At 35.9% G+C, this 18,350-nt stretch overlaps 1 protein-coding gene across 4 annotated transcripts; it reads right to left on the bottom strand.

Moving 5' to 3' along the window:
* Positions 1-212: 212 nt before the first annotated feature.
* tdrd3 (tudor domain containing 3) lies at positions 213-16,725 on the bottom strand. 4 transcript variants are annotated; one of them, XM_028443039.1, is made up of 14 exons: positions 16,531-16,725; positions 13,355-13,439; positions 12,368-12,433; positions 11,576-11,736; positions 9,188-9,329; positions 8,990-9,061; positions 6,083-6,226; positions 5,215-5,364; positions 3,879-4,056; positions 3,251-3,376; positions 1,449-2,386; positions 1,120-1,245; positions 877-1,008; positions 213-453 (listed from the first exon to the last, which is right to left on the bottom strand). In XM_028443039.1, the coding sequence occupies exons 1-13, from the start codon at positions 16,566-16,568 to the stop codon at positions 892-894; spliced, it is 2,343 nt and encodes a 780-aa protein (XP_028298840.1). In that variant the 5' UTR covers positions 16,569-16,725; the 3' UTR covers positions 213-453; positions 877-891. The 4 variants fall into 4 exon arrangements, with proteins under 4 accessions (XP_028298840.1, XP_028298841.1, XP_028298844.1 ...); XM_028443040.1 differs by having other exon boundaries at positions 6,095-6,226; XM_028443041.1 differs by lacking the exon at positions 213-453 and having other exon boundaries at positions 877-1,033.
* Between the last annotated feature and the right edge of the window lie 1,625 nt (positions 16,726-18,350).

The raw sequence follows: 18,350 nt of genomic DNA, 5'->3' as shown, positions 1-18,350 counted from the left end.
TGCGCGCTTTTCATTTTCAAACTCCATCAAGGTATTGATACCTGAAGCCACACACCGAATTTGGTTATCGTATCTTAACCAGTTTCTGAGAGAAGCTGTCCACTTTACCTCAGACGGAGCTCAAACCTATATCCCCCTTCCACACTTTGTGGAGCTAACAAGCTAATTCATATAAATGAATATTCAAAAGCAAAACACATTAAAAAAAACTGCTACATACTAATAATTATTTATTGGAATCCACACAGTTATCAAATCTTCACAACATATACAGTAGATATGGTTGGGGTTTTTTTGACAATCAAAAAGGGACCGTGTGTCAGTTTGTTGTTTCATTTTGTTGGATGTGCAAGCCCTTTCAAAAGTCCTGGATGTCCCGATGATGTGGACACGTAAAAACTCAGGAAGCACTCTTGATTCTTGAAGAAGGTGAAACAATGAGTGACGAGCAAACTGTTGGAAGGAGAAATAAGAAAATAGGTCAGAACATTTACAAAATATACAACTTTTAAATATTATGTACATATGAATATTTACAAAAGAAAACCTGATTTAGCCATTTAACATAGCCATTATAATATAACAAACAGTTCAGCAATGACACACTGTTGACTAAACATATATTGTTTTATTTGAGAAGCTGCTTTAATTTAAAAAAAAAAAAAACTTTTGTAAAAAAAACAAACAAAATGATGACTTACTAGAGGAGCACCTTCTAGAAAACAAAATAAAGTATGAATCCACAACGTGCGTGCCTGCGTGCATGTTAAGTTCACTGTTTCTTTTGTTGACAAAATGGTTCTATCGCCTCTGTCAACTCAACTTTTTCAGCAGAGTTGCGGACTGCACCTTTAAACAGGGCTTTTTTTAATATACCTGGCTGTGTGCAGGTCAGTCTCTTGCCCTGGGTGGCTGATAATACTGTTGCGTGGGTCTTGTGCGCCGAGGCTGTCCATCTCCACCGCGGCGAAACTCCAGTGAACCATCGTAGTAACCATCATCTTCCTCCTGCAATTGGACATCCAGTGAGAGTCTTATGTGATTTAAAGAAACAGGTATCAGGTTTTAGACTTTGGATCCTAGTGACAAACACAAATTGTTTCCAGTTGTTGTTCTTACCAATCCTTCAGCAGAGACTGGTTTGATGTTATGGAGAAGGACTTCTTCACAGTTGCCGTAATCACTAAATACGACCACAGCCGTAGAGCCTGACGGATGCACAGCATCTATTCTGGCATGGTAGAACTTCATATACACAATACAAAAACAAACACACTCTAATTACTGGAAAACCAATATGTCAGCCCGCATTGTTCAAATGGTACAATTAGTATGCGAACAAAATACGAACAATCACATGATCTATTTGACATTTTATTACTGTCAAACAAGCAGAAAACAGCTTTTTACTATATGAATACATTTTGTTTGACTGAAAAATGCTATACCTTGCCATCTTCCCAGTACAGTGCCAAACATTGGTCTCCAGGTTTCCAGTTATGTTCCACAAAATAACCTCTCTCGAGTCCTCGGGGACCCTGTCCTCTGCCTTGCCTTTTCTTAGGCCCCGGATGACTGGAATAATTTCTCTTTGGAGGATGTTGCTCCCTGTTGGGTGGACAAGGTGCGTTTGTAGGCTTGATGGGCCCAGTTCTTCTATGTTCAATAATTCCATTTTGAAAATGAAAATTTTCTGCTGTTATTCCAGATCCCTGTGAAAACAGCACATCCTGGGCCGGCCCTGAGCCTCCACTCCTCAAGTTGAAGTTTGGAGGTCCTTCGTCTCTCTGTCGCTCAAAGTGGTTGGAGTTGGGTCGGTCAAACTTTCCCTTCCTCCGGTTGTTGTGTTCTTCGCTCCGTTCTTGATATCTGTTGTTTCCTCTTCCATCCACTTCAATTCCTATTACATGACTTGGTTTAATAATGGGAGGAGAATCCCTCATTCCTCTTCTGTTGGGCGGCGCAGATGTATTCGCGCCACCGTCTCCGTTTCTGGATTGGTGATGGTTCGATTCTCGAAAGTCAATGTGCTGCTGTTGCTGCGGTTCTTTTGCCTGTGGGAAATGTGTGATGTCCGAAGAATCCAAACCCTGCTCGTTTCGCGGCTCTCTGCGCTCATTTTGTAATCTGTCTGCCGTGACACGTGAGCGCCTATCCTGGCCCCTCCACGGCTGGCCTTGAGACGGCGTTTGGGAGGTTGAAAAGTTAGTAAAAGGCTCGTGGCCAGGTTGTGGAAAGTCCGTGTCTTTGTTGAAGCGAGGTGGCCGTTCTGTCCTTTGTTGTCTATGTTCATTATGTATGGGAAACCTCTGAGGTGCATCTTTGGTGTAGTAATCAGAGAAACTCTGCTTGTTTTGTTGTCTTTGCGGTACCTGGCTCTTTGGCTCTGAGGACAAACCAAGACATAACGTTATTGATTTTATATATTGCTATACCAAACCTAAATAACACTAAACTGCTCAGAACTGTCTCAATATTGAGGTTTTTTTTAAATATCAATGCATATACTATAGAGCAGTAGTTCCGAATCTTTTTTGTCCCATGTATTTGCATTTTTGTCAAGTCATGTGTAGTCAAGTCTATTTTATTGATAGAGCACATTTAAAAACAACAGACATTGGCCAAAGTGCTGTAGAGATGTTATAAAAGTTTAAACAAGTAAAAGAAAATGAGATAAAATAAATAAAAAGACAAAACCAATAATGCCAGTTCTCAGTCCGGTTTAAAAGCCACAGCATATAAATGGGTTTTAAACCAGTTCTAAAGGTATCAAGAGTAGGGGAAGTCCTGATAAGGAGGGGTAGGCTGTTCCAAAGTCTAGCTGTACCCCCTCTTCATATCATTAGTAGCCTCTCCATAATTTCCTATGCTTTTTCACATGTGGAACAGCGGGCTCTCCTAAACCCTTAACTCGAACATTGGTTCCCTAAGGCTAATCTACAAATTCAAAACTTTTATGTGATTACTTCAATAGTTAGTAAATATGGTCTCCTTTGTAAAATGTGGTTCATTATTGTCTCCAACTTTCAAAAGTGTGAAAAAATGGCAAAAGTACTGTTAGTTTGTGGTGAATTTGTTCAAAAAATTTAAAAGGAACAAGGAACATTTTTAGAATATTTTCAAATTAATTACATCTTTCAAAGTACCCCCTGCAATGTGCTCCTGTACCCCTGTTTGGGAACCACTGATTTAGAGCTAATAAACAATATGTTGTGCAAAAATAGAACTGGACAAGGATTATTTAACACACCATTAATTGAAAAAACTCCCATCTTAGATTCCAGAAAGTCAAATAGAGTGCTGGGACCGGATGGCCTCCCTCCTGCTCCATCATCTTCGTCTTCATTTCTGGATCTGCCTCGTCCTCTTCCTCTGGCTGAGAAGAACCGAAAAAAACAACAAAGACAGCTTGAGTGGCGTAACCTTTACAGTTTGTGCAATTTCTGAGCACGCACGGACAAACACCCATGTTTACTTTTAGTTCAAAGGTGCCGCAAATGAATCTAATGTTTTTCCACAAATGGGTTTTCTTAATACATGGACACAAACAACACAGCTTTAAAACAGCCAGGGTAAAGTAATGACTAACATGCCCTTTAAGGGTGAATTAAAAAACCTTTAAGTTGCTGCAAGCTAATTTCCATCACCAAACAATTGCCAAGAACTGACTGCAGGTCAAGAAGATTATCCTTCTTTAATATTGTGTAGTGTATTGGAAAACAATCAAATGTGCATGCAATGGTCAAGATAAATGGAGTTTTAATCATTATTACTGTGTATTTACGAGGCCTGGACATCACTTTGCAATATCACCCTTAAGTTGTGGAAACATGGCTTGTGCGCCTGTGTGTGTGTGTGTGTGTGTGTTTTCACTTTACCTCTTTGCTGTGGCTTGTTAGGTTCAGCTACCAGCGTGCCAGACCTGCTACCAGACGCTCCCGTCAGTAGGCTGTTTAGAGCCACTTCCAGGTTGTTATTATTATCCATCAACGCTTGTCGAGCAGCCTCCCTGTTAAAGCCCATCTCCATGATGTCTCTGAGGGCGCGCTCATCCACCTTTCCACCAGACATCATGGCGGGGAGGGGAAAGAAAACAACAAAATGAAGAAAACAAGAGTGGAGAAAGAGTAAAGGCCAGTGTGAGAGGTACATGTTGCAATTCAGTCTGCTAAAGAAACAAGAATTCAATTAAATGAAAGGTGAGGAAAACAAAACAAAGGTTATCAAATCACATTTTACTTGTGGGATAACTGTGAAGTTTAAGTTAAAACCTAAATTAACTGCATTATCTTCTTAAAAACTCATATTTCAATCCATGTTTGTCCCACTAACTAATGTGTTAAATGTGTAATGCATGAACAGGCTTCTAATACTTTTACCTATTTTACAAAGTCACATATATTACTACAGTTGCAACGAAATAAGAGTTCAAGGAAGCACAGACAAGCTAAAAACCAAAACAAAACTCACATTTCAACACACTGTTAATTCCATTAACTAATCATTTTAATTAACAGGAAACTAGAAGACCTTCAAAATAACAACGCTAACATTAAAAATGCTTCATTAGAGCGCACGGAGCCATCATTTATATGACGCAAATCAGACATAAGTAACTGGCGGCCCAAGCCCATGGACCACATGTGGCCCTCGGTCTAATTTTGTGCGGCCCCCCACAACAAAATTGTAACTCATGAAGTTGGAAGTTATATGAAGCCCTACATAACACACAACACTCCAGAAACACAAAATACGACAGCAAAATCCACAAAATTTCAACAAAAAAAACAAAATGATATCAAAAACACACTAAACAACCACTTATACACAAAATGACTACAAAAACAACAACATCTACAAAAGGACTCCAAAGATACACTCAATGCCAACGAAATTGCACAAAAAGACAACAGTAACACATAAATACAATAAAAACACACAAAAAGGCAACAAAAATGTGCCATTTTGACAAGAAAATAGACAAAATGATTTCAAAAACAAACCAAATGTCTAGAAACAAAAACAAGAAAACCCACACAAAAGGACTACAAGGACAAAACCCTTTGTTTACATTAATGCTCAGATTGATCATTATTCTAAATACTAACATTAATGTTGATATTTGGCCCTCAAACTAGACAATCACATTTTTGTGGGATCCGCTCTGATAGAAGTTGCCCATCTCTGATGTAAATTAATGTTTAGTTTTTTCACCAGCTCTCTGTAGTTTCCGTCTTGTCGGCTTTCTGTTTGGTCGACCCTGTCTTCGTGTCGTCTCTGTTGATATGAGTCTCGGCTCCGAGAAGAGGCGGCACTGCTTAAATTAGTGCCTGCATTTCCTCCACCACCAAATGTGCGGAGGCCCTAGAAAATAAAAGAATTTTAAAAAGTCATTAACACATCAGGATCAATACGACTGCACAGATGGGTGATTGTAAATTAAATCATAACAAATGTATGCAACCATTTTGGAACAATTACACCTTGACCATTTGTGTTACAAAACAAATAAAGGTTTGGGTTAAAGTAAATGATAACATGAATAATTTATAAGATAAACTGTATGGAAAAAAACCAGCAATCCTTGTTTATGCGTATGAAATAACTTCATACTTTCTTTTAAAATATCAGCATGGATATGATGCTCAGTGGGTGCAAAATCACATTATTCTTATTGGTGTAATGCTATTTTACAATTTTAAATCAGAAATCACAAAATTGGGTGTTTTTAGCGAGTTGTGGGCATTTGCAATGTAAAAAGTAGGGGGAAAAAATTCACTGTGCTTTTATTTTGAAAGGAGTTTATGAAACAGAGTGCCATCTATCCTTACTCTCAACAATAGGAAGCAATAGTTTGGTGCCAAAAGTTTTCCTCAGAAAATGTCCAAACTATTGATAATATAATAACTTTTTCACTTTGAATTATTTATTTTGAGTCTCTGGATGAAAACATTGAGAAATAACAAATAATACATTTTCTCTGTTGACAAAACCTGAAGCCAAATCAGCTGAGAAACACGGGTTGAGATATCAATGTTAGAAAAAACAGGAAAAATCTATATTGATTCCAGCATTTGTTTACCGCCTTGGCCACCTCAGCGATAGCTGCAGTTCGCTGCTTTTCAAACTCATCGTTCTCATCAGCGGCTTTAGCAACAACGTGAGTCTGGAGGGTTTTCCTCTGGTCCAGCTCTTTGCTGTCGATATCATCATTCCTGGAACATTTCTATGGGAAAAACAACAGATTGTGCTTGGTCCTTCGGAGTGACTTCTGCACTTTAACGACCATTATGAGAACTAGTAAGCTTCAATGCAAAAACTGTTACATACACCAATGATCAATAAAATAACCACAAATCTGAACTAAAACAGATGTTAAAATCATCCTCAGTATTTGATGGGATTATGGTATGATTATTAAGGCAAAGTAAAATTAATTTAGTACAAATTCATTTAGATTTCTGAAACATTTTTTTAAAAGTAATTAGAGGCTAAATGAGAACATATAAAAGAATGTGTCTTGATTAGAAATTTGCAATACTTTTATTTATAGAAAGACTAACATGCATCTTTACCAGTTTGTGTGCAGTGTTATTACCATTTTATTTATTTATTTTATTTAGGATATTTATTCTGTAATATAGTTTTTTGGAAATGTGACTGCAAACAGATTTTTACACACTAACAGGTTAAACTAAATGATATACATTCTTATATCATTCTTGATATTTTGAGGATTGGAGTTTGAATAAATTTAGTTTACATCTGAACCCTCACCACAATTAAACTAATACTAGGATACTACCTGATAAGATGAGACCTGCACACAGTAGCTTAAATTAAATGTTTGACTGAAACAGCCTACGGCTCACTTTGGAAAGGTTCCCCACTGTGGAGTGCATTACTGATGGCTCCATGCTGTGAGAATGTGTCTGAGTAACACGAACTACGAGAAGTTGACTTGACAGACTGACAGAATAGAGCCGAGAACAACGCACACCCAGATTTCATTCACAGCGTCAATTACCATGGGATGGAGGAATATATACCCACTTTAAGCTGACTTATTTACCACTAAATCCTGGAGTGACCCGGCATTAGAGATACAGTTGCGCCGAAAATCTACAGAATGTTGAACGATAATTCCCAAATGCTCTTCATCCAACTTTACAAAGCTTGAGCAAATCTGGAAAGAAGAGCGGGTGGAAATCCTAAAATCCAAGTGTCAAGTAGATACGGACGCATCTCGCTCTGGAGCTGTGATCCTTGCCAGACAGAAATAGGAGCTTTTAAACAGAAATCCTAACAATTCAAGCCCTTAATATTCCTGATGGGTTTTCATAGACAATATTTAATTTAATGGTCTGTAATGTATGCAACATATACTTTAAAAAAAATGTAAAATTTGTGTAAATTATATTATTACATATTACTAAAGGAAAATAGATTTACAATCTTTTTTTTGCAAATGATTGGACAACAGGCTTAATGGACCAAGTGGTAGAGAACAGGGTTGGGGTCAACTGTAATTGTAATCGCATTAATAATAATTAATTACAATTACGGCAAAATTAGGGTCCGAAGGCCAGAAGGACCCTATTGTAATTGCTTTTATTATTTTAATCGTATTTGCAATTTTTCAAATCTGTTGCTGTTGTAATCATAATCAAATAGTAATTGAGTTCAGATAATTGACATTGACAATTTTTATAGAATTTTCATGGCAATTACAATTAACAAAGGAGCCATGTTACAGTTCTATGTACAGTTCTACACATATGTAGTTAAATATTAAAATATGTTTCATATTAGCGCTGCACGATTTTGACAAAAAAAGCTAATTGCAATTTTCCTGATATTGCGATTTTGATTCGATTTACGATTTAAAAAAAAATATTTTATACATTTAACTGCATATGCGTTTAATTTTTTTCTAAATTCTGTTTTCCACACCAATTTTTAAAAATTCAATTTTTTGAGAAATATTAATAATTTTTTTCAGAAAATAAAATAGTAATTGAGTTCAGATAATTGACATTGACAATTTTTATATTTTATATTTAATTTTCATGGCAATTACAATTATAATATAACTAGGGAACCATGTTACAGTTCCATGTACAGTTCAACACAAATGTAGTTAATTATCAAAATTAGTTTATATCAAGCTTTCCCACATTTTACCTTTTAAAAAATTGAAATCTTGGGGTATACTGACAAAAAAAGGCTCGGACGCCAACACCATAATAAAATACATATTAAAACCTACATTTTCATTGATTAGGAAGCCTAATAAGGTAACCAATAAAAAGGAAAGAAATTAGATGATAGATAATTGTTTTTAGTGTATTTTACAGCTAATTTAGGTCCAGTTATCATTAGAGATGCTACCAGAAAGCTAACACAAGGGGAAGGTTCACTTTTATTAGGTTATTTATTTCAGCAATTGTGATTAATTGTAATTGAACCTTAGTAATTGAGAACGTAACTGTAATTGACTTTCTCAGGATAAAAAAAAATTGTAGTTTAATTATAATAGGAAAAAATACTAGTCACTGTAATTGTAATTGAGTTGTCGTTGAGAGAACACTATAACACTTTGATAATGCACATTTTCAAATTTGACATTTTAGGCGTTTAACTCAAATCTTGATGAAAATAAAATGCTTGCACTACATGTTGTTGGACTAGACTGCAGTGAACAGTGCAGCAGAAGCAGCAGCAGGACAACAAAGCAGAATTAAAAATGAGTCATGCGCTTTAAAGATTCATGAGGACATGGTTGTTCAAAAAAAGATCAGAAGAAACAACAAAGGGACACTCTCAGAAGTAGACTCTGAAGTTTGCCCCTTTGCATGTATTTAGGAGGGTCCTATTATTCAGCAGCACCTGACTTATCCTGGGTGGCACAACTGTGATCTCATTTATGCAATGCATTCTTCCCCCGACATCATTATTTTCACTTTCATAAACAGTTTTTTTTTTTCACCTGACCAAACGGTACAAAGGGAGGAGGTCCGCCTTCGGCTCCGATGTTACTCCTGCTGTGTTTGGCCAGACTCTGGAGGTAAAGATTCAAACATTTAGAAATAGGTACAATCCTTTGAAATAACGCTCATCGTATCTGTATTAAATTCAGTATTTTCTGCAGAACAGGCGGAATCGTCATTAAAACTTCAATGCTCACCCTCTGTAGCTCCCATTTCTCAACCATGTGATCCACCTCCCCTCCGAGGACACTGATCTTTGAGTCATCGAGCAGCACAAGGCCATTTTTAACCTCCAATGTTCCCAGAAGCTTCACTTTTGTTCCTGGAGGGGTGTTGAGACTGAAAACAAACAATAATAAAAAAAACCATTAGAACATAATTGGATGTGAGCATCTATTGCGTATTTTGTGACTAAATGTTAAGATCAGGCAAAGGTTAGAACACAATGCTGCCCACAGGGAGCCCCACATCTGATGCTGTATTTCAGGGTTGGGGTCAATTATAATTTGTAATCCTGTAATTTAAATTACAATGATGATAATTATAATTGTATTTTTAACTTCAAAGATCTGTTGCTGATGTAATCATAATTGAATTTTAATTGCGTTCAGATAATTGACTTTGTAATTGTAATTAGTATGGGAATTATATAAAAACTGTCATTTATAATTTAAATAAACACAAAACTGCAGAACCACATTGTAGTTCTATGGTTGACACATACCTGTATGTAATTAGCAATTATTAAAATATGTTTAATATCAAGTTTACCTGTCAACTGTCTTCAGGATCAATATAAAAATGAAATCTAGGGGGTATACGGACAGAAAAAAGGCTCCTACACTCACACTAAAAACATGTAAATCAATATTTTCATGGATAAGGAATTCTCTTTTTTTGTGTATTTTACAGCTGATTTAAGACATAAGTCAAAAACACACCCTAACCCCAACCCATTTCTATCATCATTTTGTGTGTTTTTATTGTTGTTCGTCTGTCCTTTATTATTCAGTATACATTTTTCTCTTTTTTTGTGTGTTTTTGTTGTTATTTTTGTGTGTTGTTGTAATATTTCAATTATTCTATCTCTGTCTGTGTGTTTTTGACGTTTGGTTGTTTATGTCATTTTTTTATGTTTCTCCTTTGTTGTTGTTTTGTGTGTTGCTGGTAATAGTAAGTATTTTTCTCTCTTAGTGTGTGTCTTTTGGTGTCATTTTGTGTATTTTGTTGTTGTCTGTTCTTTTTATTATTCAGTATATTTTTCTCTTATTTTTGGTGTTTTTATAAGTTTCTGGTAATATTCAGTGTGATAATCATTTTTAACTAAAAATAAAGAGAAAAGCCCATATTTTTAATGCTTTCATTTGTTAATTTTCATCTCTCTCAAATACCCCCTGCTGTGCCATTGCGTACCCCACTTTGGGAACCAAGGGTATAAAGGATCAAAGTATCAAATAAATTTTTATTCAGTGTGCTTATTTTCTTTTAAGGCAAACTCTCCAGTAAAAAGAATATAATTGTAATTGACTTTCAGGGGAAAAATGATAATTATAATTGGAAAAAATGTTGGTCAATGTAATCTTAATTGAACAAATGAATAATTGAAGACGGAATTGTAATTTTAAAATATAATTGACCCCATCCCTAGTGTATTTCATACCACTTCAAAAATGAGATAGAGCCATGCCAGTAGATGGATGCAAGGCTAGAAGAGACCATTAATAATCCCAGCTGCTCACCCATCCTCTTGGTAAATTAAAAGCCTGTGTATCTCATCAGCTCTGATAAGGCCTCTGCCTCTCTCATTAGGAAAGCACAAGGACTTAGAGGGATTTCCAGCTACTGACGCCCGATGCCAAAGCAACAATTAGGGATTTCACTCCAAACCGCTGGGATGGATGGCGTTCTCATGATGACAGGAAAAGCCGAATTGAGACACACGCTAGCCGCAACTCATCACTGCACACTCGGTGCTGTAAGAGCACTATCTGCCCTTGGAGTTGTTTCTTACTGCTTAATTGTCATGTCCCGCACACACACACACACTCAGCAGTTCTGTAATCCATCTCATCCTTCACGGCGACTCACTTATGGCCTCGTGCTCACTAAAGCGGATGCTCTCGTAGGAAACACTACTGGTCAGCCAGTGCTTGCACGCCAGCTCATAAAGAGGGTAATTGTTCTGTTCACTCCCCTCATCCCATCAGGAAGTCAAGGCCCACATTCTGGCTACTCCGCCTGTACAGACGGGCTAGTCGCCATGGCAGCAGTCACCAAGGCCACCGTTGCTCAGATGGAGATGTAATTAGTGCTCGGGACTGTTAGATCAGCTGCCACCGAGTAGAAATGTGCAGATAAAGGGAAAATGTGAGCATGTGGTAAGGTGAGTGCTGGCAATCAGGTGAAGGAGAGAAACAGGTGCACAATCTAACACGCTAACTTTGTAAAATCCACAAGTAAATACAATACATTACGACAAAATGATAACAATAATAATAATTTCTCCCCATTTAATTGGTAACACCTTCCTAAAGTACACCTTAAGCATAATTCATCATATTCATACAAACAAGTGCGTTTTTTACCTGATTTTAGATAGAGGTTTAAACTCCAATCCTACACAGGTGGTGTGCCCATCTGTCATCTGCAGACGCAGCATCCGTGGTGCACCTTGGGACTCCTCATGCTCTTTAGGAGCCGAGATGTTTCTCACCTTCTGCAACTGGAGAACACATGGACCCTCCAACTGGACAGGTGCAAAGACAAAAACAACAACAAATGCTATGTGTGAAATGGATATCATGCCATGGTAGAATGAAAAACTAAAGACAGATTTGGAAAGATTTGTCTCTTTTGCAATTTTTTTCCCTTTACTTTATTTTACCCAGTTCATCCCATTACGGCTAGACTCTTAATTTAAACAGAGACGAATGCATAAATGTTTATTGATTCAAACACATTAGAGGAGCTACTGAATGAAAGACTGCTATTTACACATAACCTGTAAAATTGGACATTTGGAAGCTCTGAGGTCCTTAAAGCCTACTAAATAATGCATAATGCAGGGAGTATACTGCCCAGGATAATGTGTGGGCATAATATTCTGAGCCTGAAGGGAACAGCATGTAAGCACACAGAAAATTACGTTTTAATATTGTGCTTTTTTTCTTTCTTCTTCTTCTTCTTCTTCTTCTTCTTCAATCTCTTTCTGGTAACCTTGGAAAGAAGCAACAGTCCCATCTTCTATCTAACTTAAGTGTTTGGGGCCATCTAGTGGCACTAAGGGAGAATGCACTTAATGTTGACGCACACTTAGGGAAAATATCGAGCTGTGGTGTAAATTATATCAGCGGAAAGTTAACACAATTTAAACTCACCTTCTCCGTCCTTCCACTATTGATATCAGATGGAAGAAATTTTCTTCCAATGGGCCTAAGATCACTCTGCAAAAGATTCATTAAAAAGGAATAAAGTTTAATGATTCGAAAATAATAGGCCTTTCAACAAAAGGACCAAAACATATGGAATGTTAACAAAAGGCAGATAATGTTCATTTACTTATATTCTCATAAGAGACAGACACGATGGAGCAAAACAGAGGAGTGATCAGAGGTCTGCTTTGTCCCAATTGTTACATTAACTACCATCATTTCATAAAGGCTTTTAATATGGATGTGAATGTGTTACAATTGGTCTGCTTTAAAACTAAAGAGATTTTCTTTTAACTTCATCACCCAAATGTTCAGTCTCCCATGTCTTCTGGCAATAATTTATCATGATTGGCCTAATTTATGCTTTTATTGCTTACAAGTCTTAACTGACAGAAAACAACTTTACATTGTGTTATACAAATTATCAGGCAGTCCTAGAAAAAAAAAAAAAAAAAAAACACTGGCTGTAACAGTGAAATTGTTTGGTTATGCTCAATATTGCATCCCTATATGGTCATATGCTGGGCATTCTTCACTAAAATCACATATGTGTAACAACAAATGTACTATTGTCTGTTAACTTTTCAGGAGGTTGTGTAAATAATTCACAGACCATTAAAAATCTCTGGCAGACCTGGAGCAGCTCATTTGGCAAACGCAGACATGCAACAATCTAAGTCACGGAAACTTAAGTGCTCTCTGGTTTTGCTTGATTTAATCTTTATCTGGACATCTACACGATAATGTGTGCATGACCAAAAATCATTATTGAAACAGAGCAATACAGTTCAACAGATTTGTGTGCCCACAGATTTCTTCCTGTACAGGTTAACCCATTTGTAACCCAATGGTATGTTATGTACCTACAAAAAGGACAACAGGTTTTCATGCTGAAAAAAACAACTTATATGTACAAAATATGTAAAAACTCACATCAAGTGCAATGCGAATAATGTCAGTGGATGTTATGTTCTCTGCTGATCCCTTTAGTTCTGCAATGCCTTCTTCTGTGAGATGCCTGTAGGAAAATAAATATAACACAGGACAGATAAGTGGTCACATAGAGCAAGTATATTAATGTAGCCATTAGAGCAACTATACCTTCAGCTTTTAAGGTGTTCATTTTTTTTTAAAAAGTTTTTAAAAAATGCTTTCATGGGCTTTACATGTGGATTAAATGAGCATAGGACAGGATCAAGAAATAAGACTCCATAATGACACAACTACGGTTGTTGAAAAAAATTTGGCGCTAAATCGCGATATTACGTTGCGCGATTTTCGGATCAATTCTAAATGCATCCATATCAATTTTTTTTTATTTAATTGTTTTTTTTGTTTTTTCACCTTTATTTAACCAGGGAAGTCTTTTCCACTGTAGGAGACATTGTAACTATATAAAGAAGTGCGCTGAACCTGGTCACGTTGACCAGCTTGTGTTTTTTCAATAAAATCTAAAAAGAAAGTACTAACTTTATGTATTTATTTGTTGTTCTAGGCATATATCTCAGTTAAGTTGCACTAAAGTCATGTTACACTAAAGTCAAAGTTAATTTAAAAGCCAGAGGCAGATTGTATCTCATTTTTTTATTTTAGGTTGTTGGCACATGGCATGTTAAAGCCAATGTTTTGAGTGTAAAATATGCAAATAAAATACATTTCATACATAATGTTCTCATTAAGGTGTACACATTTACAGATTAGTTGTTTCTTAAGTCATTATATATATAAGAACGCAAAAATCGCCTTATACTTTAATATCGGGATATATCGTATCGTGACCTAAACACAACGGTTGGACACAGGGGCGCACGTCAACTCTTTAGCATCGCAGCATACTGTGACTAAAGCAGGAGTGTCAAACTTATTTTATTTCAGGGGCCAAATCAGAGCTCAATCAACTCTTCTCTTAGTATCTCAGCATAGTGCGAATAAAAAATTAAACATGCCTGTGGCACACATATAGCCTACTCAAACGGTAACCCACAAGGACGGTATGCGAAAAAAAAATTCAGAAAAAAACTGGTGAAAAAAAATAAGAAATTAAATTGATTTTATGCAGGAAAATGAGTAATTTCCACATTATTGTGACATAGTTTATGCTTCTATGTATACATAAAACACAAAATATGTATAAAAAAAAAAACTGACAATATCCAAGCAATAAGTGATAGATATAAGTCCCAGCAAGATCTTCTATTTAAGTAAGGGAAATATTATGCAATATTTAGAGGAACATTTAAGAATTATATAAGAATTTTGAGGTTTTTCAACATTAAAAATGACTGCAATCATGCGATATAAGCACCAGGTAAGCTGTGAGCCTCTGCAAATACTGTTGACTTTCACTTACACAATGATTCTTGTTTTCTCTGTCATTTTCACTTTCTCCTGCGGGCTGAATTGGATGCTTCAAAGGGCCAGATTTGGCTCCCGAGCCTTGTGTTTGACACATCTGGACAAGAATATGGATACTTGACCAAAGCCCGACGGTATCCGACGGTACCAGGTCAGGTTTGGACAGACATTTAGAACTGGGGGTCGGGTTTGGTCACATGGTGTCCTTGCGCGTAACGTACTTTCCATTCCTGCTGCAGCAGCTTCAACACTGCAGGCAGGATCATGGAGTAGAGGACAACAGCATTGAAGCCATCCACCCTTTTTCTGCCCAAGAACATGGATTATTCTTGTCTTTGATGCATGCATTATGTAAACAGATCATCTGGTTCTCTTGCGGGCACTGTGTGCCTGTTTGTGTTAGACATTCGCTTGTTAGCCCGTGCACTGATCTGACGTTAACATTAATGGTTGTTAATAAAAGCAGGCTCAACACTAAAACAAACATAAATATGTAATTTGAATGAGGAAAAAATTATGTTTGAACTGTCGAATTTGGATATAAATATCCGAATGCCTGTTGGGTTCGGGTAGGACAAAAAACTGCAGCCCGATCCGCACTCCAACTGTGACACAGTTATTTATTCACTGACTGTCTACTACAAGACCTCCGCGCATGCCTCCGTGGAACCAAACAGTAGTTTGGTCCAACACGTTTTATTTTTTTCAGTCTGGAAGTCGACTTCTTATTCTTCTTTATGCAGTGAGGACGCCTCTCCAAGCCACCGAGAACGGCCATCACGTCGGGAAATTTGGGCCCAGAATTGCAGTGCAAAACACATCACACTCAGTTCTGTTCAAGTGTACACATATGTATGTGTGGGCTCATTCTCTTTGGGTTTGAATGCTTCATCACCCATTAGCATTAAAGGACTTCAAATGAATTTTTTATTTTTTCACAAATCCTGCCCTATGCTCCTTTAAATCTTGTCCAAATTTTAGGAATGATCTGATCCAATATTTTTAAAATTACGTCTATGAGACACAATTTAAAACAGCAAATGCATACCATTTTTAGTAAATCAATAATTTACCATTTAAACTTTAGAGGGTATTTAAGGATTAAATGAGCTTGAACTACAAATGGCTACTCTGCATCAAGATTATCATCTGCCTCATATAAGGAAAGTACAAGAAAAAGCATGAATTAAATACTGTACAGTGTACACACAATCAAACATACTGCTACAAGATTTCAGATGACAGCTTTACATTTTAATATATAGCTGCAATCAACAGCATATAATTCAACACTTTCAGCATTAACAGCACGTGTCTGATACTAAAATATTTAATATCCATTAATTATTAATCATATAGTATTAGCTATATTAACAATATAATGAGCATTGCCTGTAGGAAGCAGGAACAAACTTGGCTGTATTGTAAAATGTAATGATTTTCCGAAAAATGCTTTTCTGGTGAGGTTGAAAATTTGACGTTGTTACCAGACAACTAAAGCTGTAAAAGACCTTGGAAATAACTGTTGGTGTTAAAATGTGAAGATTAATATTAATATTAAAATGAATACCGCCACGAACAAATGTGCATTATTATTATTATTTTATTATACCCACATAGGTATTAAATAGACCTACACAATTCGGAAATTATTTATACTTTGTGGAATACGTTGCTAATCGTTTTTAGCCTGCACCGATCATTGTAAGACAGCTAGCTAGTTAGCAGTCCAACATTAGCATAGAGATACCTACCAGCCCTCTTCAGCCAGAGAATCTACGAGATCCGTCATTTTCCTCCAACCTGCTGATGTGCAAATAATACACTACCAACTTTGAAAATGGATCATAAAGCAACCCCTATCTGGTTGTATAGGACTCCCTTGCCATGCTAATAATGCTAGCTAATGAGACCACCTAGCTTTCCAAAGGTACATACGTCACAGCTCTAGTACGGCAACTCGCTAAGGTCTAAATATGGGTTACTTCATTATAAATGTGGTAACTGCTTTTATTTTATTTTTCTTGCTTTTATTGTTAGGGAAATAACTATTATGATCTTACATAACACATTTTAGGCATTGAGAAGCACCAAACAGCTTACAGGAAAAATACTGTATTACAGTTTGTAGTACCCAAAAAAATTAAAATAAATAAATAAATCCGTTTTCCGAATTATTATTATTATTATTATTATTATTATTATTATTATTATTATTATTATTATTATTATTATTATTATTATTATTTTAATCCGATTTATAATGTTAAAATAAAACCAATGGTAGTAGTGGTTTATTCTGTTTATACTCGTACAAGAGAGTTTTATTTAAAGTGAGCCGAAACCACTAAAAAATATCCCCTATTAAAATGGTATTAACCAATAATGTATTTATTTTTAGTTTTAAGGAATTAAATATGTTTAAACATGATCGGATTTGACTTCGTAATCAGGCAAACTACAAAAACCTCTAAACAACATTTTTATGTATAAATGTTGTATTTAATGGTTATACATATTTAATTCTAGTGTATCACGAATAGAAATGTTTATTTATGTAATTACCAATTAATTTAAAGATTATTTACTTATTCACTAACTTTATTAGAAAGCATTTCACTTGTGTGTATATTATTTATCAGCAAGCAATTGCTTTAATAGGTGAGAGGACTATATATATATAACTTTTAAAATATTTACTACTAGGCTTTACATTTTTGTAAATATTTGCCATTTATTATGTATTATTAACCACAAGCATAATTTGTTAATAGTATATTTGGTGTAATCCTGCAATATGGTTGGTTTGATTTAATTGTATAGACTGATTTGTTCTTTATAACAGCACAATTAGAATTTAAAACCACACAAAAACATGATGGTCTGCATCATTCAACAGTATTTTACGAGCTGTCATTGAACACACCACCGGCCCCCACAAGCCATTGCGTCTCTTTACCGTTAAACTGGGTATAGAAGCGCCACTATATTTTGACCAAGCTTCCCTGAAGCTCGGATGGCGTTACCGCAGTGGAAAAACATCTGCAATTTCTTTTTAATATTTACGTTTTAATCATAATAAAGCGTTAGAGGCAACAATGTCCTAATAAAAACAATAAAGGCACTAGATAATCTTTTTACCTGAGACATAACATGACATTGTTAACCACCTCAGATCAATGTATTTTATTGCAATAACAAAATATGCATTGCTGTCTCATAATGATTGCACTTCCTGTGGTGTTGACCTTTGACAGCATGTGCAGACAAGTAAAAAAAAAAAAAAAAAAAAAAAAGTTAACCACCTCAGATAAAAAAAAAAAAAAAAACATTGTGTTGTTGTGTGTCTACTCACAAAAGTGAACAAAAACATTTAGATTCCAGAATACATAGTAGTAGTAGTAGTAGTAGTAGTAGTAGTAGTAGGGCAAATTAAAATGATTATTTGATCCGTTGCTTTATTAAGATACCATGTGAGCAGTGATTATGTTAAGAGTGGGAATTGGAACAATACTGTTCTGTTCTGTCTGAATGTGTGACTTGTGCAGTTCTCGCGAGATTTTCAGTAAAATTT

The sequence above is a fragment of the Gouania willdenowi genome, chromosome 3 (genome assembly GCF_900634775.1).
Source record: "Gouania willdenowi chromosome 3, fGouWil2.1, whole genome shotgun sequence".
NCBI lineage: Eukaryota > Metazoa > Chordata > Actinopteri > Blenniiformes > Gobiesocidae > Gouania > Gouania willdenowi.
Note: the sequence above shows the minus strand (reverse complement) of the source record. Positions and strands in the feature narration are given on the sequence as shown.

Coding starts and splice junctions, on each gene's coding strand:
- tdrd3 (XM_028443039.1), bottom strand. CDS start 16,568: ATGACGGATCTCGTAGATTCTCTGGCTGAAGAGGGCTG. Junction 13,440..16,530: donor TCTCTGGCTGAAGAGGGCTG/GTAGGTATCTCT, acceptor ATTTTCCTACAG/GCATCTCACAGAAGAAGGCA. Junction 9,330..11,575: donor AAACCTCTATCTAAAATCAG/GTAAAAAACGCA, acceptor GTTTGTTTTCAG/TCTCAACACCCCTCCAGGAA.